At 34.4% G+C, this 26,689-nt stretch overlaps 1 protein-coding gene across 1 annotated transcript in view; it reads left to right on the plus strand.

Moving 5' to 3' along the window:
- Window positions 1-258: 258 nt before the first annotated feature.
- LOC118046663 (protein ALWAYS EARLY 3) overlaps window positions 259-26,689 on the plus strand; it is a 29,236-nt gene continuing 2,805 nt past the window's right edge. The window contains exon 1 of the mRNA XM_073411043.1: window positions 259-421. Within this exon, the coding sequence (XP_073267144.1) occupies window positions 259-421 (163 nt within the window). The remainder of the gene's footprint in view (window positions 422-26,689) is intronic.

The following is a 26,689-nucleotide window of genomic DNA, read 5'->3' on the forward strand; positions in this document are numbered from 1 at the left end:
AAATTTTGGATGGAGAAATGAGGGTCTCTTTCAGTACTCAAACATTTCAACCTCCACCCCAACCATTTCATACTCCCACAATAACACGTACCAACCACCTCATAAGAGATCCCTAGAGGATACTCTTCAACAATTCATGCAAACACAAGGAGGAATCACAACCAAGCTTACCAAATTTCAAGACCAGACCAATAGGACCTTAGATGACATTCGAAGTCAACTAACCAAAGTTGACTCAATCACTAAGCATTCAAGAGAATGGGAAAGATCCCAGCTCAACCAATGCCAAATCCTAGAGGTCAGGTACACATGAGTGAATCTTCACTTGGTGAACCTTCAAACCATGAACAAGTCCAAGCCATCACTACCCTTAGAAGTGGAAAGATTGTTGACAAAGCTATAGGTTTTGGGATTCCTAAAGGTATTGTGGAGGAGAAATCTAGGGAGAGTGAAGAGGGAATCAAAAACACAAGTGACAAATGAGAGTTTGAGTGACAAAGAAGGCGAGATAAATGAGAAAGAGATGAGTGAGAAAGGAGATGATTCAAGAAAAATTGGAGTCAAAAGTGAGTGATTTAGAATTTGTTTCCTAGAGCACCATTTCCACAGAGTTTAGGGAAAACCTAAACATGATCTTGTTGAACTCGGAAATCTATGAATTGTTCAAACAAGTGAAAGTCAACATTCCACTCCTTGATGCAGACAAACAAGTCCCATCTTATGCAAAGTTCCTTAAGGACTTATGCACAGTCAAAAGGAGATTGAATGTTGAAAGAAAGAGCCTTTCTAACTGAGCCATGCTAGTGCATCATCCAGTTTAAGACCCTCCCAAATACAAAGATCCTGGTTGTCCTACCATTTCATGCATTATTGGAAGTCCATAAGATAGACCAAGCTTTGTTGGATTTAGGAGCAAGTGTGAATTTTGATACCCTACACTGTTTACGAACAGTTAGGTTTAGGAAGAAATCAAGCCTACTCGAATCACCTTCAATTAGCTGATAGGTCAATCAAGATTCCTAGGGGTATTGTTGAGCGATGTGTTGGTCCAAGTAGATAAATTCTACTTTCCTGTTGATTTTGTAGTGTTAGACCACCGCACCTATTCAAGGTTCTAAATGCTCCCATCCCAGTCATCTTAGGTAGACCTTTCCTTAGCTACATCCAATGCTTTAATTAACTGTAGGAATGGGGTGATGAAATTGGTCTTTTTGGAATATGACTGTGGAGATGAACATATTCAATGTCTCCAAACAAATTGGGTGAACATGAGGACATTAGAGAGGTAGATTTGATCCAATACAATTTGTCAAGAACACTTTGAGAGAGAGAATGGGTAAAAGATCCATTGGAAAAGAACTTTAATTCATGATGAAAGACTTTTTATTCTTTGGAATGTGTTTGATGAGGAAGTAAAAGAACTCGAGACTTATCTGGATCCAATGCCTATTATGTCATAGGTCAATGGACCCCATCATTTGAGCCTTTGATTTTCACCCCAAGTGAAAGTGGAGGCATCTCTTGTCCGGACACTTATAAACCAGAAAGGAAGCCTTTCACCGAGTGATCTTAAGTATGCATTTCTAAGGGGAAGATGAAATCAATATCCTATTGTGATTTCATCAAAACTTAGCATAGAGCAGGAACAAGAACTTTTGAGAGTGGTGAGAAAAAAACACAAAGAAAGCAATTGGGTGGACAATCACTGACTTGAAAGGAATTAGCCTCTTTTATGTACACATTCATAGAATTTATCTTGAAGAAAGAGGCTAAAATATGTGAGGCAAATGCAAAGACGACTGAACCAACATGAAGGAAGTAGTGAGAGGTGAAGTGCTTAAACTGCTTTTGATGCGGGTATCATTTACCCCATTGCAAACTCAAAATGGGTTAGTCGCAACCCAAGTTGTTCTAAAAAATCTGGAGTCACGGTAGTGAAAGAATGAAAATAATGAGCTAGTACCAAACTAGAATCCAAAACTGGATGGCGTATGTGCATTGATTATCCGTAAGTTGAACATGGTGACTAGGAAGGACCATTTTTCCGCTTCCATTTTTAGACCAAGTGCTTGAAAGAGTAGCCGGAAGAGCTTCTATTGTTTTCTTGATGGATACTCAGGTTACAACCAAATTGAGATTTCTTTAGAAGACCAGAAAAAACCACTTTCACTTGTCCTTTTGGTACCTATGCTTATAGAAGAATGCCTTTTGGCTTGTGTAATGCACCAGCCACTTTTCAAAAGGTGTATGATGAGTATCTTTAGTGACATGGTGGAAAATTTTTTTTGGAAGTTTTCATGGGATGATTTTTCAGTTTATGGGGATTCTTATGAGTTGTGTCTAATGCATTTAGAAAAAGTTCTTGAAAGATGTGAAGAGAGTCAATCTTGTACTTAATTGGGAGAAGTGTCATTTTAAATGAGTGACACATGGCATTGTCTTAGGTCACATTGTCTCTTCAAAAGGGATAGAGGTGGATTAAGTCAAAAGTGAAGTCATTCAAAAATTACCTGCCCCCTAGGACTGTGAAAGATGTGAGATCCTTTTTAGGACACGCTGGTTTTTACTGAAGATTCATTCATTCTTTTAGTAACCATTGCAAAACCATTGTGTAACTTGTTGTCACTAAGATGTCAATTTGATTGGACATCAAAATGTCAAGAAGCTTTTGAAAATCTTAAAGGGTTGTTTGACCACTGACCAATCATGCAAGCTCCTGTTGGTCTTACCATTTGAACTGATGTGTGATGCTAGTGATTTTTTTGCGGTAGGGGCTGTTTTAGGGCAAAGAAAAGATAAGAAGCCTCATGTCGTTTATTATGCTAGCAAGACTTTGAATGATGCTCAATTGAATACACTACAACCGAAGAAACGAATCTTAGCTGTGGTCTTTGCATTAGACAAGTTTTAGGTCTTATTTGGTTGGATCTCTTGTTATTGTTTTCAACTGATCATCGGCAGCATTGAAATACTTGCTCACAAAAACAGGATGCCAAGCCACGTTTGATTCGATGGATCCTCCTACTCCAAGAGTTTAACCTTGAATTCGAGATAAAAAGGGAGTAGAGAATGTAGTGGCTGATCATTTGTCCCGTCTTTCAAGCTATGAGACCAATAACTGATGAATCTCCATAAATGAATTCTTTGTTGATGAAATTTATTTTGTCCAGGTACTGTTTCCTACATTGGCTCTCCATGGCATGCTGACATAGCAAAATTACCTAGCCACAAGTCAGATTCCTTCTCATTTGGTCTAAACTTGATAAACAAAAATTCTTGCGCAACGTGCGTACTTTTTTTTGGGATGACCCCTACCTATTTAAAAATATTGCCCTGACCAAATTATTGTTAGGCGGTGCATCCCTGATCATTTGAAAATTCCAAGTGTCCATTAATTTTTGTCAATGCATTAGCCTGTGGTGGCGCAATTTCTCTTCCAAAAAACCACTGCCAAGATCTTGCAGTGTGGTTTTATTTTTGGCCCACTAATGTTCAAAGATGTCCATGCCTTCTGTGTTGCATGTGACCGATGCCAACGACTAGGTAACCTCACTAGGCGTAACATGATGCCCCTTAACCCCATTCTGTTTTGGAAATATTTGATTGTTGGGGGATGATTTCATGGGACCTTTTCCAAGTTCATTTGGCTACCACTTCATCCTTTGTAGCTGTTGATTATGTGTCTAAATGGGTGGAGGCCATTGCATCTCGGCACCAATGACCATCGAGTTGTTTGTCAATTCCTTGAAAGAAAATATTTTCTCTCGTTTTGGCATGCCCCGGGCTATGATTTAGTGAATGGGGGAAGCATTTTTGTAACAAGCCCATTGGGATTGTTGATGAAGAAAATATGGTTGTAATTACAAGGTCATACCCCATTATCAACCCACAGATAGTGGCCAAGCTGAGTTTGGCCAATAGGGAGATCAAAGAACATTTTAGAGAAAACAGTCAATCAAAACCGTAAGGATTTGGTACCTACGACTGGTTGATGCTTTGTGGATTCGCACTGCTTACAAGACCTCTTTAGGAATGTCTCTTATAGGCTAGTTTATGGAAAACTGTCATCTCCTGTTGAGATTGAGTCATCGTGCATATTGGGGCCTCCGGCAATTCCAATGACAATGAAAAGAGGTTGAAAAAATAAGAAAGCTTCAATTGGATGAATTAGAGGACTGAGAAAATGATCATTTGAAAATGCAAAAATTTCAAAAACTAAGATGAAAGCTTTGGCATGATAAACATATTTTTTAGAAAAATCCTTTCATGTTGGTCAAAAGTTCTCTTGTAATAATTCACGATTAACATCTCTTTTGGGAAGTTGAGGACAAAATTGGATTGTCCATTTGTGATTAAATCGCAGTCTCTGAGCAATGGTGCTTTTGAGGGTAGAAATCTAACTGAATGGAAAATGGTTTTTCCAAGTAAATGGTCTCGATTGAAAACTTTATCTTGAAACGTTGTGGGTTTTTTTTTTTTTTTTTTTTTTTTTTTTTTTTTTTTTTTTTTCTGAAGTTGAGACATGGATCTTGAAAGATCCAATACCATTGTAGTATCAGAAGTAATGAGTTTATTATTTTATTTTATTTTTCATTTTCATTTTTATTTTCTTTCTTCCATCTCTTATAATTTTTCTTGTTCATGCATTAGGGACAATGCATAATTTTCAGTTGGGGGTGTGAGGTTTTCTTATTTTCACAAAAAAAAAATAAAAAATAAAAAAAAATCAATGTTTTCTTTTAGTTGTGATATGCAGGTTAAAAAAAAAATCAAGCAAGAAGTCAGCTCATGCCAAAGTCAATCAGACAATTCATCTTTGAAAACAAAAGGGAAGTACAGTTTTCTAATCGTATATACTTTTCTTCTCTTCTTTTGTTTTATTGGGATAATGTAAAACTTAAATTTTAATATTGATTATGTTGAATGCTTGAGATAACCCAATGCTTGTTTAAAAAAAAAAAATTGCATATCGAATGTGAATGAGAACTTGTTTAGGATCAACATTACATTTTTGGATTATTATTGTGTGAACATTGCATGCTTTATTTGGGTGATAATATCTTATAAAGCAAGATAATAGCATACTTTTTTTTAAAGATTATGAAGTCACATTTTCCTTGTAAAAGTTGTTGTGAGTTGTGCGATTATGCATGAAAGAAGAGTGTGATGCTTTACTTGTGATTATCCCTTTTGATCTAGTCCTAAACAAGGTTTAAGTAAATAAAGTAATAATTATTACACAAATAAATAAATAAATGTATGTACAAGTTTAATCTACTCCAATGTTTGAGTTGCTCAGTAACTAGGGGAATTCATCACAAATTGTTTATCTTACGTCAAAGGGCAGCTTTGAATAAGTATGCAAAGCACTTTAGTTTGTTGGACTTGTAAGTAACCGGGTGCATTTCATCACAAATGTTTGTATTCGCGTCAAAAGGAAGTGACCACTTAAAGAAAAAGAAAAATAATAATCTTCAAAAAAAAAAAAAAAGAAAAAAAAGGGAAAAAAATTTATAATATTTATTCATTTAGTTTGCTACCTTTGTTTGTAGTAGTGAAAAGGAAAGAATTAACAATTGAGTTTTCGCGTGAATCATTATGTTGGTTGCAATGATAAATACTATTTGAATTGGAATTTTGTATGGATGTTTGATTTAGAAGAATGTGAGTATGCTTTATTTTTCTATATGGTAATTGTGATACACTAAGTTTAAAGTATTTACCAATGTTGCATGATAGGTCCTTTAAGTGTGATGCAGTCGAGCCTATTATGTTATTATTATTCTTTTTTTATTTTTCAAAGGTTTTATGTTTGTTTTGCTTGAGACTAGCAAAATCTAATGTTGGGGGGTGTGTATGTGCATCAAAAGTATCATTTAAGTCTTTTATTTTACATATGTATTATTGTTTTTATTTGAATTTTATAATAATGATGTGTTTTTTTATGTAATGAAGTATTCTTTTAATGTTCGATAGGTTTTTGGAGCTTAAATTGAATTATTTCAGAAATTCACGTCGAAATTCAGAACAAAGGAATTGAAGAGAAATTTAGTTGAAGATTGTTGCAGCAATCTTGGTGTTTACAAATAAGTGCTCCAAATTTGGCCCAAAAAATCAATTATTTTCCATATTGTAGAAAAGAATATTTCATATGATCCAATTTCAAGCCCAAAACTTAACCTTATGTTGTGTCAAACTGTCAACCATCCAAACACTCAAGGTTTCAATGTCAATCTTAGCGCCAAATAATAGTACAATTGTTACTTATTTGATGTTTAATCCAACCCCAAATCCCCCAAATCAGCCTCCAAATCAGGCCCAAGCAACAATCCATGATCTTACATGTCCACACAACAAATAATATTTGATTTATTTTGGGCAATTAATTATATTTTTTTTTCCAAAAGAGGCAAGCACCATGGATGGAAAGCTGGAGGGGACATTGTGACCAATAATTTTGGAGTCAACAAGAAGAAAGAAACAGTACATAAAGGGGGACAGAAAAAACTGCACCAAGGTGTTCTCCAAAGCTGGCCTGATTTAATTTTCCAGAACATCTTTCAGGTGTTTTGCCCATAACTTTTGACTCGATGTCCAAATGAGCTGTTCTTTAATGATCTGGAAAGCTCATAGAATTTCCTATAAATATGTCTCTAATAGCCATCTCCAGGGGAGGGCTTCTTTAAGAGTGGTCGAATTGCTGTCCAAAGTTAGAGTCAGATTTGTGTCCGAATTTTTACTGAAATTCTGTTGTGTTCTTCTTTGTAGATTTCGGTTTCTTTAGTTTGTAAAACTTATTATTTCAGTTCGATTCAAGTTATTTTCATGTTTATTTTAAAGTGTTCTTATATATAATCATGGTGTCTAATCTCTTTCTTGGATCCAAAATCAAGGATGATGGTGATTGAGGTGAGTTCTTTAAGATATGAATGAATGTTAATGATTATCTCTCATCTTCTTCATGAATGTTTTATTATTGCAAAGAAATTTTAGAAATTCATTTAGGTAATGTTATAATCTTGAATTTTTATGCACAAACCTTAGTTTTGGTATAGAGATTACTTGATTCAATGTCTTACTTAATTTGAAAGTACTTGTTCATTCTTAAGCAATAATTAATCTTCATCTTTTAACTTCATTGTAATATCTTTCCGATCTAATATCACCATCGTTGATATTAGGTTGAGTTATCTTATATATGTTGAAGAAATCACCAAGTACATCACCATTTAAAATTGATTTGGACCAAGACTTACTTTTTCTTGTCTTTTAAAAATCTATTTACACTTTTTCATCTTTGAAACAAATCCATCAATTATTTTCAACCAAGTTATTGTTAATTTAATTTCTCTGAGTTTTTTTGTTGTTACCTAGCTTAATTTCCAGATCTAGCTCTCTGTGATATGACCTCGATCTTACCGAGTTAATTGCTACATCGCACACTCGTGGCACTTGCGAGTTAAAACAAAAGCCGATCACAAAAAGCGGTCAAGCAATGTACCTGACAAGAACATGAACTGCTTAGCTGCCCTCCTAGAAAGAAGGAGCGGGGGCCAAGGTGCCTAAGACTTTTGCAAGACAAAAGATCCCTTGGATGATACCGGCAATATCATGCTCTGATAATACCACCCAAAACCTTATAGGGAGGAGTTTGAGGTTATCGGGGGAAGCTGGACGCCTAACCAAACAAAGAAAGTACCCCTAGTTGCAGCAGAGCAGCAAGAAAAGATCAGAGCACAACTGTTGACTATCCAACTAGAGTGCCCTCGTTTAGTATGTAGACGCAGGACTCCTTGTACAAATAGTTACAGCAGTTTTATGGAGGGCATGACTGGCTCAACGGACCCAACCAACTCTTGCCATGCAGGATTCTATAGACACCCCCTGTGAATGGCATGGACCCATATACATCGTGGTGCTACCAGGGCAACTAATCAAGAGTATGAGGGAAATGGGTTGCGAACTGTATATGGGGAAACATGATACAAAGATAACCGAGAGATGGATTAGGAAGGTAAAGAAGACCATTATCCAGATAAACATACCTGAGGGTTTGAGGGTAAATTGTTGCAACCCAGTTATGTCTAATAGGGCCATGACATGTGAAAAATAGTTCAGTTGAGGTGTGCAACCGCGACACTAACTTGGAGTGACTTCAAGATAGAGTTTAAGAATCAGTTTAATAGATTCTAGGTACCATCACAAGGTGAAGGAACAATAGTTATTGGTGTTAAGTTAGGGTGATATGTTGATATTAGAGTATGAAAGGAGGTTCCATGATCTCTCATTGTTTTCCCCACACTATATGCCGACAGAGGAACATGTGATTGAGAAGTTGAGAGATGGTTTGCCATAGGATTTGAGACAAGGATTGATCGCCTTACGGTTTAAATTTGTGAGGGAGTTGATTAAGACGGCACAAGCTCTATAGGCTTGTATCAAAGAAAGTCAATAAGGCCATCAGGGTATATGTAAAAAGAGAGATGGGGATTATTTCAGTGGCAGACCACCAATTCCAAAGAAAGGAAAAGTGGAGTTGTTTGAGCAACACTGGAAAAAGTGGGAGAATGATGGTTGGGTAGTCGCACCGAGGACAAACTCATCAGCAAGGGTCGGTGACCACAAGGGTGTTGACTACCCTCCTTATGCAAAATATGGACAAAAACACCCTAGGGAGTGGCAAGGGTGTCATTACTATTGTTGCTACCCAATTTTTTACCTAAGTTTTTTTTTTCTAGAAAAAAACCAAAAAATAGCAAAAAACAATGAAAACCCCAAAAAAATACATTTTGATATATTTGCATAATTTTTAGCATTTTCAGCGTCATATCAAAAGAATTTAACTTTTCAAAGGTATTTTAAACGCGTTCGAGTTTTAGCGCATTAAATTTACAATCACTGATTTTTCTTATTGAGTCGATGTTGATGTTGCTCGCATTAAAAAAATACAAAAAAATAAGAATAAATTTTAAAAAAGAGAGTTAAGGGACCTATGTGATTTTGGCCAAGCCACACTTCTCCTATAAATACTAGTCTACAACAAGAAAAAGGAGGGGGGAGAAAAATTTAGAGACAGGAGGTTGAATAAAATTTAGGGGGAGGCAAATTCTGAAGAAAAACTCTAAAAAACCTAAAAAAACAAAACCTATATCTATCTCTAAGGATGGATGTCGCCTCCTTGACCTTGGAAAAAAAACCAGAGAACCCCATCTCTTAAGCCAGCTGGCCACTCATTTTTCGCCTTGGCTTTGGCTAAACAAACCAAAGAGCACCGGATAGACCTCCCTCTTCCTCGGCACCCACCAGACCTGCCATCTCTGTAAACCAGCTCCAACCATCCTCTCCCCTTATCTCACCAGAGTTTTGATCTTCCCTTAGTATCAACCCCACAGACCAACCTCCCCTGCACACTAGCCTCCACGATCTCCCTCTCTCGGCTCTCCCAAAACCAGCGGCCAGCCGTGACCCTTTTCCCCTCTGTCAAAAACAGACCAGCTACTCACCCTCGTTCCCTATATAAGAAAGCAGCCACCACCCTTCCCCTCTCTTGGGACCACAACCAGAGAGAACCTCACGGTTCTCTTCCCCATCATCGTTGCTCCCCATAACCAACCCAACTCAATCCCTCTCCACCACCAGTAAGCCTTTACCTGCCTCAACGTTGGCCACAGGAGAAAAAGAGGAGAAAGGAGTCGGAGCTTAATATGGTCTTTTCCTTCCTTAGACCTTTGTTTGCCTCATCGCCAGATGAAGAAGAAAGAAGGGTTGACGATCTACTCGATTTAGTTGGTATCCGACCGTGTGGGTCGCTAATGAGCCACTCCATAACAGATCAACCACTGGGGAAGAAGAATGATCAACAGACTGAAAACAAAAAAAAAGATATAAAACAGAAAAAAAAATCAACTGTTTGTGGCGTTCATTGGCTTTGCAGGTGACGTTGTTTCCCACCGCTAACAAGGAAGAAAAGAGGGGAGAAGGCTATTACAGACCCCCTGTTTCCCATTTTGTTTTCACGGCGGCACGTGAACCCACGCGCTGCTAGTGGCGGGGGCGCGTGGAGGAGACGCGCCGCCACTGTTCAAATGCCCAAAAACCTTCCAACCACTGTTCTTGTAGTTGTAGAAAGCCTTCCCTGCAATTCTTGTAGATTTTGGGGTTTATTTTGTAATTTTTTAAATTGTATTTGATATTTTGTTATTTTTTTTTTTACATGTAAAAGATGGTGTATGAGAAAATCATAATAAAAAGAAATGTGTGTGTGTGTGTTTGTATTTTTATTTTTATTTATGTTATTGAATTATATAAAAAGAGACAAAAACAATTAAGTGTTTAATTTAAATATAGTTAAATATCTTAAGGACAAATAAAATCATTTTTCCATGATGTAAGAACATGTTTCTACATGTATTCTGGGATTTAATAATTGATTTATTAAAGTCTTAGAATTTGATAAATATTTTAAATTTTCAAATCACATCAAACCACAAAGCAGCTTACCTTAGGTAGGGTGCGCTTGGGGCGTTAATACCTTCCATAGCCTCAACCAGTCTCTTACCCTTGAATCTCTAACAAAGACCAGTCATCTGGGTTTTCTAGTAATCCTTAATCAAATACTAGGTGGCAACTCCCAAAAAACCAATCAAGCAAAAGAACAAAAATCACCATCAATCACCGTGCGGGTGGCATGCGAAAACTATGATGAAAGAGGTGATAATAAGGACTTCCCCAATAGGAACACTGGACAAGTATAGAGCTATAGGCAGCTGAGTCAGAGCCACCAATATTCAGTCACCGTGAATAGGCCGATGAGATCTTCTAAATCAAGAGCAAACTCTAATCGAGGGAGACCAAGGGCACAAAATGATCGGACCTTAGAGAGGGTTTCCACCTGACATAGGAGGAGGTTAGGGTTGTATTGGATGTGGTGGCAGGTACGTTACTAATGAATAATTTTAGTGTGCATGTGTTGTTTGATCTAGGTGCCACCTACTCATTGATTGCGAGGAGAATTATCACTAAATTGTGAAAGGGAGTAGAAGTAGTAGAAAAGGGGTTCGTAATTGGAACTCTAATAGGGAATTACACGATCAAAGATTTGATGTCTTCTCCCAAGTGCTGGAGTATTGAAGTAATAAATAACCAGGCAAGATCGGGGTCGAACCACAGGGAGGTTAACTATATAAATTATAAATAACAACAACAACAACAACAATGGTGGTGGTGGTGGTGGTGATAAGTTAAAGAGGACTTTGAGATGTAAGATTAATGTGAAGATTAAACAATGATAAAAACAGTTATCAAGGTTAGAGGATTCACTAATGGTATTTCAAATAAGTATAATATAAGCTCTTTTTATTACTCAATTGGAAACTATAGATAAAGGAGGTTCCAATCGGATGATTTGTCATTAATAGCGCATTATAAATTATTAACATGATCATATTAATTATCTTTTTTAAGTAACACTGAACTTTTAAATATTATCAGGAATTCATGATGTTAACTTATGTTAACAACAAATCAAGTTCCTTTCATAACATAGGTATATGTTATACCATACGGTTGGCTATGAAAGTTGTTGCTGCCCAATTGTTTATACATGTTTTGATAAATTTTCAGGAAAAAAAAACAGCGAGAAACAATAAAAATCCAAAGAAATACATTTTTTAATATATTTGCATAGCATTTTTTGCATCGTCTCAAAAGAATTTAAATTTTCAAAGGTCTTTGGAATGCGTTCGACTTTTAATGCATTATATTTTAAAATCATTGATTTTCCTCATTTGAGTCGATATTGATAAGAAAAAGAAAAAAAGAATAATAACAAAATTAAATTTACAAAAAAGAAAGAAGTTGAGGGACCAAGTTAGGAAACATAGCAATATTTTACCTCTAAATACTGGTCTCTACAACACATACAAGAGGAGGCAATTTTGAAATAGAAAAATAAGGCAAAACACAAACACAAAACCCTAAACCTAATTTTTTCTCCTAGCCAAGAGAAGTGGTGCCCTCTTTGGATTCGGTTTCTTTTTCCTTCAGCTGGACAAGCCTCCCCTCTCAACCAAGAGCCCCCTCTCAGGCAAGATCCCCCTCACTCTGCTCTCCCAGTGATTCTTCCCTCTCTCTCAGCCGTCCCCATCTTCCCTATAGACCGGTCTCCGGCTTTTCCCTCACAAACCTATAACCTAGAACATATTCGCCTCTCTTCCCCTGATCGTTTCCTTCAGCTCTGCTCTCCCAATCTCTCCATTGTCCCTCTCTTTTCTCAACCACAAGAGACCCCCTCACTATCCCTTCTCTTGCTACAGTCTTCCTCAGCCTCTTTGTAACCCAACCCCCTTTTTTTCCTATAGCCAACAGACCGCCACCCAGATCGAACACAGTCATAAGCCCAAGCACCACTGCTACCAAAAGAAGCAAAGACTATCAACTCAATCAGCCCCAGGAGCCAACATGTGACAACGCCTATAGACACCTTCCCCTTCCATCCACCAGCTCTCTTTTGCATAGATCGGCCTCCTGCGCTCCTTCCATGGTCACTACTAGATCTACCAAGAGGAGTGAAGACCATCAACGCCTAGACCATAGCCGCAACCCCATTTACAATTGCCAGATGAGCCACCAAATAAGGGAAGAACAACAAACCATAATTGAAAACAGACCTAAAAACAGATCCAAAAAGGAGAAAAGAAAAAAGCAAAAATCAACTATTTGTGGCCTTTTTTTTTTGTTTTGCAAGTCACCACCGGTGAGGAAGGCAAGAGGGGAGGAAGACGTTACGGATCTCCCCCACTGAGTGGATTTTTTGCGATGGCATGTGAACCCACGCGCTGCCAGTGGTGGGGGCGCATGGAGGTGACGTGCTGCCATTATTCCGGTGGTGCAGAAGGCCTTCTTGTAATTCTAGATTGTTTGGGGCTATTTTATAATTTTAAAATTGTTTAACATACTTTTTATTTAGTTTTGAATTTTTATATTTTGTAGTGTGCAAATGTGGATGTAAAAAAGAAAAAGAAAAAAAGAAAAAAATATAGTGAAAGTGAATGTGTTTTTTGTTTGTTATTTTTATGAATGTTTTTTATGATAAAATTGCAAAGAATAAAGAAGAATTTAATATTTTGATTTGCTCACGGTTAAGAATTATGAACTTACACGTAAGTCATATTTCTAATAACCGATGAAAAGACAATTTTTAAAACTTTTTTAATACATCAAAGCCATGAAGCAGCTTATCTCAGGTAGGGTGTATTAGGGATGCTAATACCTTTCCTAACCACAACCAGTACATCCGGGTTTCCTAGTAACCCTTAATGAAATACTAGGTGGTGACTCCCAAGAATCCAACAAATAAAAAATCATCAAACAGACGCCACACGGGTGATGTTCGACAAAAGTGCCAAGCATTTGTTATACTAAGTGTTATACAATACAAATCTAGATTAACCATTTAACAAGCAAGGTTTTAAGAATTAATAAGATAAAAATGATAAGACATGTTAATAGTAAGTTGTTTAGGATATAAGCATTGAAGTCCATCTTGAGTTTATATTATACTTATCCTAACACCATTAGTGAAACATTTTCACCTTGACATAATAAACTTAGCTAAACATAATGAAGAAGAGAAACATGGATAAACAAGATAAAAACATAATTATATAAGTATAGTAAAGGAAATGAAAAGCATAAACAAGAGATTAAGAAAAATATAACATGGAATAAAACTTGAACATTACAAAATACAAATAAAAAGTGCATTAGCAAGATCTTGATCTGAACAACCAAGATGCCTAAATACATGGCAAATGCCTCTTTTTATAGGCCAAAATTTGGAACTATTGATTAGATGACTTATTTTTCAGTGGGTAGCCACATCTTGACTTGGTGACAATCTTTATCTTCTTATCTGAACAAAATGTTATTGCTAACGTCAGAATTTGAATAGCTTTTCACATGAAAGTTCTAGGACATTGTCTCAGCTTTCCAACAAAAAATAAATCGGTACATTTGGACTTCTAGAACTTAAGATATGGGTTGAACACTGAATAGTGTCTAGGCTACAAGACAAATTTAAATTTTTGTTGTTGCTATAATTTGAACTTGAAAACGATTTTTTTGAATCTTGGACTCTTATGAAAGTTTTAGACCTATGTCTTAGCTTTCAATCCATATAGAGTATACCTAAATCCAAGTTCTATAACTCCAGTTATGACCCAATGACTGAACAGTGCTCTAGTTTGGACTAAATCAACATCTCTTTTCTAAGCTTAGCCCTCTCTGTCTTCTCAATTTCAGTAGTTAAACTCATCAATCAATCCCTTGATTTATGTACTAAGCCTGCATTTAAGATAAAAATTTACCATAAATTAAAGGTATCTTATATTATGAGATAAGTTATTATAAAACATGCTCTAGTTAAGGAGTCATTGATACTTCAAATGTAAAATGATGATATAAAACCTTGGTAAAAAGGCACTTTTAAGTATTAATCACACCCCCAACTAGCTTATTACTAGTCCCTAGTAATCAAAGCATTAAAATAGAAAAATAATTTGCTAGTTCCACAAAGCAAGGCATTCATCATTCAACTTCCATTAATCTATCCAAATAAACAAACTCTTATTAAATTTATATATTTGCTTCATACTCTTGAAACAAGTTATTAATAAACCTTCTTTTTATGGGCTCTATGTATGAAACATAAATGATGGGGCTTTTATTGAAAGAAAACAATATTATGTTCTAATGTTTTTCTAAGGTTAAACTTCCTTGAATTGGGTTTATTATCTTCTTTTTTTCCTTTTTTTTAAGAAGCACTAGGCCAATAACTCCCAAGTGAGTTGACTATCCATTTCCCTTAGTTGTTACCTTTAACAAAAGAACATAAATAATGTAATAATCCAATGGGCAACCCACAATCATATGTTAAAGTATGTATGTGAAAATGATGGTTTAAGAATACTTGTTAAATGAGTATATGAGCAGAATCAATCGATAATAATGCGAGAGTTTGTAAACCTGAATATTTCAAGAAGTTTTTTAATAGACCTTGTTAAGAATGTTTACTAAGATATGTCCCAAGAGTCACTTTAACAAAAGAACTCCTTTACTCTACCATCCAAGTAACAACAATTTCACAAATATTTTATGAAATATAAAATACAGTTAGTTAATTTTTTTATATCAATTACTACCATTTCCCCCAAACTAAAATGATACATTGTCCTCAATGTCCTAAGGTAGAAATATAGAGTATAGAAGGCATCACTTGAAACAACAAACATTAACAAACCTGAAACACACTTAAACAAATATAAGAAGTAACAAAACAAAATAATATGCTATTAATAAAACCAAAAGACACAAGGTTTCACAAACGAAGGCTTAAATCCAATCTAAGCTTTTTACGGCTTTCCTTAGTTGACCAATTTATGTGACTTATGGAGGGATCAATTACAGGGATGAAAGATTGTATTTGGTCAATCAATTGTTCAGTAATAGCAGCAGAGATTAAGATTTGTCATGCAGAAGATGTTAGAAATTGCTGTTCCATAGCTTGATCAAGAAAAGACAATAATTTATCATAAAAACCATTAACATTTAACAATAAAATCCATAGGATAAATGAATTTATCGACTTGTACTAACACATCTTTAACTATTCCTCTAGGTACTTTTACAGATCTATCGACAAGTAAAAGAGTTACAGAGGTTGGTTTTAACTCACCTAGATTGAGACTTTGAAAGACTGAATATGGAAGTAAATTCACACTAGCACCAAGATCAAGTAACGCTCGTCCAATTTTATGTTCTCCAATAAAGCATAAATTGTAGGATACAAGGTCTTTATATTTCAAAGCATTATTGTTCTGAAGAATGACACTTACTTGTTTAGCTAAAAAGGCTTTATTTTTCACATTCAGTTTTCTCTTCATAGTGCACAGATCTTTCAAAAATTTAGCATAGAAAGGTACCTGTTTAATAGCATCCACCAAAGGTATATTGATCCTTACCTATTTGAAAGTTTCAAAGATTTCATAGTTGTGATTGAGTTTCCTTTGTTTGGTCATGGTATGAAAAATGAAAGTGCTTGCAGAGAATCAGTCTTTTCTTTGCACTGTTTAGATTCAACCTCTTTCTTACCCTTGAAGATTGACTCATCATCTTTCTCACAAGGTTCAAGACTAGGTTTTTCAATAACCTTACGACTACGGAGAGTAGTGACTGATTTGACTTGATCCATGTGTTGGCTTCTAGAGCTACTTGCACTTGAATTGTATTGCCCTTTGGAATTTTGTTGTGGTTGAGATTGGAAACTTACCTTTCTCTTGAAAATTGAGAGCATATGTGAACTTTGCAAGAGTATCTTTCAAATCTGCCATAGTTTGAGCATTTTGAGTGTTGATTATCTCTTGCTTTTCAATGAATGCATGCAATGTTTCCTTAAGATTTCTTCTAGGAGGGGGAACATAATGAGGTGCATATCCATGATAATTTTGGAAATTATGGTGTGCTTGAGATGGTGGATGTGAAGTTTGTGCATTATTGTTATCACTCTTCCAATTGAAATTTGGGTGATTTCTCCAACTAGGGTTTTTGTTTGTGAATATGGATTATGTTTGGGCCTTTGGAAACTGTTTAAAACATGGGCTTGTTCATGGAGGCATTCCTTGAAAGAAAGCAAAGTTGGACAATCATTGGTTAAGTGTTCATTGGTTTCACAAACTTGACATTTAATTTCTTGAACATATTTTAATTGACCACTTTTTTTCAATTCTAGTGCTTTGACTTTTCTAGCTAAAGATGCAAATTTGGCTTGGAGGTCATGATCTTCCCTAAGGTTATACATACCTCCATTAAATGTACGAGGTTGAGTTTTACTTGATGCCTCATAAGTGCCTATAGTGTCCCAATTTTGAGCATTTTAAGCTAGCAAGTCTAGGTACTCCATTGCTTCATCAAGGTCTTTATTTTTAAAAGTTCTATTGCACATCAATTCCACCATTTGTCTATCTTTAGGTGTTAACCCTTCATAAAAATATAAAACCAATCTCCATGTTTCAAAACCATGATGAGAGCAAGTACTAAGCAAGTCTTGATACATATCCCAACATTGGTAAAATGTTTCCCCTGGTTTTTGAGTGAAAGTTGTGATTTGTCTTTTGAAAGAGTTTATTCTATGAGATAGAAAAAACTTCTTTAAAAATTGTTGTTGCATTTCATCCCAAGCACGAATGGATCTTGACCTAAGATTTTGTTGCCATGTTTTAGCTTTATATTTTACTGAAAAAGGAAAAAGCTTTAATCTTATGGTATTCATGCTACAATTTAAGTCATTATAGGTGTTACAGACTTCTTCAAATTCTCTCAAATGCAAGTATGGATTTTCTAGATCTAAACCATGAAAATAAGGTAATAGTTGAATAATGTCTGGCTTAAAATTAAAATGAGATACATCAGGAGGGAAAACTATACATGATGGTGCACTTGTTCTTTTAGGATTCATGTGGTCTCTAAGTGTTGTAACTCGATTATTCTCATTATTCTCTTTATAAAGTGATTGGTTATCTTCTTTAGCCATATTTTCTGAAAATGATGAGGATACCCTACAAAGTCTACCACTTAATGTACGTTACCAAATACTCATGCACGTGTAGAAAGAGAATAAAAGGATGAAGAAAACAAAACAAAATAAACAAAAGTTAAATACAAGAAAAGTGAAAAGAGAAAATAAAATAAATATTATAATTTATACAAGAATTTACTTCCCCGGTAACGACGCTAAAAACTTGACATGACCAAAAGATTGATGTCTTCTCCCATGTGCAGGAGTGTCGATGTAATAAATAACCCGGCAAGACTAGGGTCGAATCACAGGGAGGTTAACTATATAAATTATAAATAATAATAATAATAAGTTGAAGAGGACTTTGAGATGTAAGATTAATGTGAGGATTCAACAATGATAAAAACAAATGTCAATGTTAGAGGATCCATTAATATTATTAGAAATAACTATAGTATAAAATCTTTTTATTAATCAACTGGAAACCACACATAAAGGAGGTTCCAATCGGATGATTTATCCTTAATAGTTCATTATAAATTTTTAACATGATCATATTAATTATCTTATTTAAGTAACACCAAAATTTTAAATATTATTAGGAATTAATGATGCTAACTTATGCTAACAACAAATCAAATTCCTTTTATAGCACAGGTGTAGGTTATACCATACGGTTGACTATAAAAGTGCCAAGCATTTATTGTATCAAGTGTTATACAACACAAATCTAGATTAACCATTTAACCATTTAACAACAAAGGTATTAAGAATTAGTAAGATAAAAAGATAAGACATGTTAATAACAAACTTTCTTGGATATAAACATTGAAGCCCATGTTAATAACAAACTTTCCTAGACCTCAGCCACTTTACCCCTCCTTCCTTCTCCCATAACTTGGTCATCAACACACAGGCCTTAATTCCTACTCCTATTCCTTTAGACCAGCCACCTGAACCAGCTCTTCCTTAGGAGTTTCTCCGCCTCCATGGCTGGCTACCATGTCATTCAACCCTTGGTTTAACCCCTTACGAGCTCTCCTTTCTCAGTCGACCTACATCCATTACAGACCAAACTAGATCTCCAGCAACACACCCACAAAGCTAGTAGCCCTTCCCATCTCCACAGTGACTCCATCAAACGCGGGTGACAGCAATAAAACAAAAGCCTGAAGCCTCCACAACAAATCTTCCCTCATCGGCACAAATCAGCCTCCATTGATCTCCTTCACCGTTAGTTGTAGCATCGCCGTCCTCACCAGAGATCCATAAGCCTCATGGACGACAACAACAAGCCCAACACTTGAAACAAAGAAGGGCAAACAAAAAGAACAAAAATAGATCTAAAGAAGGAGAAGAAAAAAAAACAGATCCCTGAAAAAGCAGAAAGAAATTAGAATCAACTAGCTTGTGTGTTTTTCTCCTTTTATAGGTGACATTGATTCTCACTACCTGTGAGGAAAACAAGAGGAGAAGAAGCCAATCTCGACTGCCCTTTTTCCCAAATGTTCTCATGGTAGCGCATGGAGAAGACGCGCCGCCACAATTCACAAGTCCAGAAACCTTCCTCATCATCGTTCCTGCATTTCCAGAAGGCCTTCCCTGCAATTCCTGGATTTTTTAGGGGCTATTTTGTAAATTTTAAATTGTTTAATGTGATTTTTGTTTAGTTTTAATTTTTTTTTAATTTGTAGTATGGATGTAAAAAACAAAAAAATATATAGTGAAAATGAATGTGTTTGTTTTTTTAATGATAAAATCGCAAAGAATAAAGAAGAATTTAATATTTTGATTTGTTCACGGTCAAGAATTATGAACTTACACATAAGTCATATTTTTAATAACTGATGTAAAAATAAAATTTTTAAAACTTCTTTAACACATCAAAGCCACGAAGCAGCTTATCTTAGGTAGGGTGTGTTAGGGGTGCTAATACCTTCCCTAACCACAACCAGTCCCTTACCCGTGAATCTCTGACAAGACCAGCATACCCGTGTTTCCTAGTAGCCCTCAATTAAATACTAAGTGGCGACTCCCAAGAACAATTCAAGCAAAACATAACAAAAAATCACTAAGCGGACGCCGCGCAGGTGACGTGTGACAGTATGATTGTGTAATATGTGGAACAATTGAATGTGAACATATGTAATACATGGTGACGAGTTATGTGATTATCAAATACAAATGTGCTGATTGTGATCATTGATGTGTTAAGTGGTGCAATTGAGATCGGATCATCAACCAGGCAAGGACACCCCACTAAAGGAATATGTAGGTGATTTCCACCCCCCCTTTGTAGCATAACGTTAGTTTTTGAAGTGAATTTATTACAAAGGATCTATTGTAGTGCTATATGGAATGCTAAACAGTTATGAATGGTTGTATGAATATTACAAGGGATCTACCATTGTATTATATTGAATGTTAATTATCATGAATGGTTGTAAAAGTATTATGAGGGATCTATTGTTGTATTGTATTGAACATTAACTGTCATAAATGGTTGGATGAGTAACATGAAGGGTTTACTGTTGTGTTATACTGAATATTAAACTATCACGAATGGTTGTTTGAGTATTACGAAGGATCTACCGTTGTATCATACTGAATGTTAATTGTTACAAATGGTTGTATGAGTATTATGAAGAATCTATCGTTGTATTATGTTGAAGGTTATTTGTTGTGAATGTTTATATGAATATTACAAACGGTCTATTATTGGCTATACATAGTGCTAAATTGTTATGAATTTTTGTTTGAGTATTAAAAGGAATCTATTGTTGTATCGTATTGAACATTAATTGTCATGAATGTTTGTTTGTGTATTATAAAGGATTTATTATTGTGTTTATTGAATGTTAAACTATTATGGAACATTCGTATGAGTATTACGAAGGGTTTACTACTATGTTATAGTGAATATCAAATTATTATGAGTCGTTTGAATAAGCATTTCAAAGGATATATTATCATGTTATAGTGATTTCATAAACCACCTCTGGGATGTTTGATTGGTTAATGATTAGCTATAGTTAATGGGATCATAAGTGGATGAACAAGAATGATAAATGATTAACTTTGGCTAATGGCATCCTAAGTGGATGACCAAGATGAACAAATGATTAGATGACTGAGATGATAATGATTAGCTCGGCTAATAATGGATGACCGAGATGATAATATGATAAGCTTCGGTTAAAGGCATCCTAAGTGGATGACCGGGAATGATAATATAATTAGCTTCGGCTAATGACATCCACTTGGGATGAACAAATGATTAGCTTTGGCTAATGGCAACATAAGTGGACGACCTAGATGATAAATGATTAGCTTCAGCTAATGGTATCCTGGGATGGATAATTGATTAGCTTCGGCTAATGGCATCTTAAGTGGATGTCCGGGATGGATAAATGATTAGGTTCAGCAATTGGCATCTTAAGTGGATGACAGAGATGAATAAACAATTAGCTTCAGCTAATGGCATCCCAAAGTGATAACCGGGTTGTTTGTTTCAATAATTGATGCGTTCATGAAAGAATTATAATTGTTATGCTTTAAATAGAGAATAATGTTAGTTTGATTAATGATATTCGAGATGGATGACTGGGTTTGAGTATTGTAATTAGTCTCGGTAATTGACAAATTATTAAGGGTGGTATTTACAAAAGTAAGGATAAATGAAATAATTATACTCTTTTGGTCCATGAATGAAATGTAACGTTAATATTGCTTTATTATGTTTCTTTAAATTGCCTATAATGCTTCAAATTACCTTATGTTGTAATAGGGATGACACGATCAAAAAGATTGATGTCTTATCCCAAATGTAGGAGTGTCAAAGTAATAAATAACTCGGCAAAACCGGGATCGAACCACAGGGAGGTTAACTATATAAATTATAAATAATAATAATAATAATAACAATAATAATAATAATAATAATGAGTTAAAGAGAATTTTGAGATGTGAGATTAATGTAAGGATTAAACAATGATAAAAACAAATGTCAATGTTAGAGGATCCATTAATGATATTTCAAATAAGTATAATATAAACTATTTTTATTACTCAACTGGAAACCACACACAAAGGAGGTTCCAATCAAATGATTTGTCATTAATAGTTCATTATAAATTGTTAACATGATCATATTAGTTATCTTATTTAAGTAACACCAATACTTTTAAATATTGTTAGAAATTCATGATGCTAACTTATGTTAACAACAAATCAAGTTTCTTTCATATCATATGTGTCGGTTATACCATAGAGTTGCCTATAAAGGATCAAGCATTTATTGTACCAAGTGTTATACAACACAAATCTAGATTAACCATTTAACAAGTAAGGTATTAAGAATTAGTAAGATAAAAAGATAAGACATGTTAATAACAAACTTTCTTGGATATAAACATTAAAGTCCATCTTGAATTTATATAATACATATTCTAACACCATTAGTGAAACCTTTTCACCTTGAGATAATTAACATAGCTAAACATAATGAAGAAGAAGAAGAACATAAATAAACTAGATAAGAACATAGTTATGATGAAAAGCATAAACAAGAAATTAATGAAAGCAAAACTTAAACGTTACAAAAATACAAAGAAGGAAAGCAAGAATATGATCTTGATCTGAAAACCAAGATACCTAAAGGCATGGTAAAGGCCTTATTTAATAGGCTAAAATTCAAAACTATTGATTTGATGACTAATTGTTGAGTGAGTGGCCACCTCTTGACTTAGTAACAATCCTTGTCTTTTTGTCTACTAAAATTGTCATTGCTAACATCATAATTTGAATGGATAGTCTTCATGAAAGTTCTAGGAAATTGTCTCAGCTTTCCAACGAAATAAAAATGAGGTCATTTGAACTTCTAAAACTCGAGATATAAGCTATACTCTAAACAATGTCTGTATTGCAGGATAGATTATGACTTCTCTGTTGTTGCTATAATTTGAACTTGAAAACGATCCTTTTGAATCTTGGACTCTTCAAAAACAATTTAGGCCTATATCTTAGCTTTCTATCCTTATAAACCAGACCTAAATCCAAGTTCTACAGATCTAGTTATGATCCAATAACCAAATGGTGTTCTAATTTGAATTCAATCAAATCTCTTTTCTAAGCTTAACCCTCTATTTGTCTTCTCAATTTCAGAAGTTAAACTCATCAATCAATTCTTTGCTTTATATGATAGGTATGCATTTAAAATGAACATTACCATAAATTAAAAGTATTTTATATTATCAGACTTGTTATTATAAAACATGCTCTAGTTAAAGAGTTATTGATACTTCAAGTGCAAAATGATGATATAAAACCTTGATAAAAATACACTTTTAAGTACTAATCACACCCTTAAACAAGCTTTACTAGACCCTAGTAATCAAAGCGTTAAAATAGAAAACAATTTGCAAGTTCCACAAAGCAAGGCATTCATCATTTAACTTCCATTAATCTATCCAAATAAACAAACTCTCATTAAATTTATATATCTACTTCATACTGTTGAAGCAAGATATTAATAAACCTTCTTTTTATGTGCTTAATGTATAAAAACATAGATGATTGGGCTTTTATTGGAAGAAAACAATATTCTATTCTTAATGTTTTTCTAAGGTTAACTCCTTTGGGTTGAGATTATTATTATCATTTTCTTTTCTTTTCTTTTCTTTTAAATAAAACACAATGCATCCATAACCCATATAGCGATCTTTAGGCTAATGACTCGTAGACCAGTTGGTCTTAGGGCATTAGGTGTTGAGATACCGCTTCGCACTTAGTAACTCAGGCTGCAGATACTAATATGAAGATAGTGCAATGTTTGATTTACTTAAGCTTTTCGCCCCAACCTATGTAACAAGCTTTGGGCCAAAAGTTCCCAAGTCAATCAAATTTAGGGTACTAAATGTTAAAACACCCCTTCAGACTTAATTGATTAAGTCAATGAGGCTATGAAACCAAACTTATCTACTTTTTTATTTATTAAATTTTTAATAAGTGTGTGTGTGTGTGTGTGTGTGAAAATGAAGGTTTATGAATACTTGTTTGCTAGGTATATGAGCAGAATCAATTGATAATAATACAAGAGTTTGTAAACCTGAATATCATAAGAAGTATTCTAATATACCTTGTTAAGAATGTTTACTAAGATACCTCTCAAGAGTCACTAAAATTCCTCCTTTACTCTATCGTCCTAGTAACAACAGTTTTGCAAATGGTTTTAATAATAGAAAACACAGTTAGTTAATTTGTTTTTAATATCAACTACAACCGTCCCCCCCTAACTAAAATGAGATATTGTCCTCAATGTCCTAAGGTAGAAAGATAGAGTATAAAAGACATCACCTGAAACAACGAACACTGACAAACCTAAAACGCACTTAAACAAATATAAGAAAGAACAAAACACAAATAATATGCTATTCATAAAACCAAAAGACACAAGGTTTTATAAACTAAGGCTCAAATCCAATCTAAGCTTTTTATGGCATTCTATGATTGACCAATTGATTTGACTCATAGAGGGATCAACTACAAGGATGAAATATTGTAGTTCATCAATCAATTGCTCAACAATAACAACAAATATGAGGATTTATCATGCTGAAAATGTTAGAAATTGTTGTTCCACAGCATAATCAAGGAAAGACAATAAATTAGTATAAAACCATTAACATTTAACAGATCTATAGGTTTATGGTGAATGTATAGTTGGGCCTAAGAGGAAATATGAAAGATCTCTTCCAATGTGCCTAGACCACCTAGTAAGGCAATGAAGGCGTCAGCATAGTTAAACATTGTAGTCATTCGATCAGACATTGTGGAGACATGTAGTTCCTCTCCAATTATTTTTCCATTGATATCCCCTTTGGCTAAAGGTTTGGGGACAACCCCCAAAACTTAACTGCCTCCTAAAAATGCAACTATTGACACACTCCCCATTAAACCAAGGCTGCCTCCTCCATATACTAAATGAATCCTTCTCTTAGCTAGTACCTGACCAAGATGATTTGTTGATTCTATAAACTCTGTCTTTCTCAAGACAGGATCCACCAAAAACATAAACATTTTTTATTGTAAGAGTCGAGGATGCCTCTATTTGTTACACTACTCTATTCTTGGTGGTTGTATGGGTTGAGTATAAATAAAAGGAAGGAAAAGAAGATTTATTGGTCCATAACCACCCATATTGCATCATCCCCTCACCCTTTTTTTTTAAACCTTTACGGTTTTACCTTTACATCGTAAAGAGCTAGTTTAAATTGTTCTACTATGTGTTGTCTAGCAATAACCTTTTATGTAGAATCCAACCATTTAAACTATTACATTTTCATACAATTATATTTGCAAAATTCAGCCACCATTCTTACACCATCATGATGTTGTTATAACCTTTAATTGTACATTATTAAGTTATCCAACATGACCTTTGTTTGTCTGTAACTTATTTATCAAAACAACAACTTCGTCTCCCTCTTTAAGGCCTTCACTTTAGTTCTCATTCCTCGGATTTTAAACTATGTTCACCACCTTTGGTTCTTTAGACTTATAAAAATTTTAAATTTGTTTACACTCCCTTCACTTTCATTGTACCGTGATTTTCTTAATTTCATTTGTATGAATTATCTCAAATCATTCTCATCACGTGATTTCCAAGTGTACTCCATCATGCTCATCGATCATATCACAAGATGTGTATCATCTTGTGCTACATATGCAACATCCATTTATATGCACAACTTTCATTCCTCCCAAACATTGTCTGTAAGAATACTATTGGGTATAGTACTTTATGTTATATTTTACTGAAAATGGTTCGGCCATCATCATTTTTTTTGTAATAAAATATTCAAAACAAGTACAAAGCAAGCATTTCATTACAATTCATGTGCAAAATCCCATCTCACCACTTCCTCCTTTTATTTCCTATTTAATTAGATTTTTTCATTAAGAAAATCATACAAAAATCCCTTACATTTTCTTTATCAACTTATATACACATTTACATTGAGTCTACACACATTTTAAACCTTTTCAAAACACGACTTCTAGAATTCACCATACTATATATTAGTCAGCTTCATATATTTCTACATTTCCCAGTTTACTAATTTCTACAAATTCAAAAGAATCAAGCTCAAAAGACAACTTTCCCATCGTTTTGGAACCATTTTGAAAAGGATCATATGCTTTCACCTCCTTTTTTTCTTCACTCTCTTATGGGCTCTTCCAATTTGTTATTAGCAATTATGTTCAATAATTTACTAATATAAAATCATACATGTCATCATAGTGTTGGTCATATAACCATTCAACATTCAAAATGGGTCCAACCTTTGTTAATTCATCCATCTCCTTAAAGTTCTCCTTATAATCCATCTAAATCATAAGGTTTCATCCCTAGCTCTTTATAAGTTAAGGGATCAAGAACCGCATAGTCGTTGATATCTTTATCCTGATTTGTCTAAACCATACAAGCAACTTAATTTCTTCCAAATCTGGTAAAGCTTATTATTATTTTTACTACCATTATATAACACTTTTATCAATACAATAATTTTTATTTGCGTTACCTTATGCATCATTTGCATCTCATAAACCCACTAAACCTTATCCAGTAGCTCTAATACCAACTGTAACTGCCCTAAATTTTTTCCCATATGTGATTATAGTTACTTTCTATGATTTGGTATGTAAAAATACAGATTTTTTTTTCCCAATTCTCATATACAAGTTTACCAAATTCTTCCACTAAAATTTTGGAAAGAGTATCCCCTATATCCGGAAGGTCCCAAGTTATTGACATATACCCTGTTTACACTTTTAATATCTTATATCTCATAACTCAATCATAACCCAATCATCCTGGGTCTCAATCCCACAAACATCATCATCAACATCACAACCACAACATATATAACATACATTGAACAACAAATATCATTATAAATGAATAAGAGGGATAAACACACATACATCAAACATGATTATATATGAATTTCATAATTAAATTCATCTATTCAAGTTTAAACCATCAATTATACAAATTAAGTTATAGAAAACTTTTAGCATTTGTTGGTGTTCGATGTTCCTTCCCCACTGTATAAC

The sequence above is a fragment of the Populus alba genome, chromosome 8 (assembly GCF_005239225.2).
Source record: "Populus alba chromosome 8, ASM523922v2, whole genome shotgun sequence".
Classification (NCBI taxonomy): domain Eukaryota; kingdom Viridiplantae; phylum Streptophyta; class Magnoliopsida; order Malpighiales; family Salicaceae; genus Populus; species Populus alba.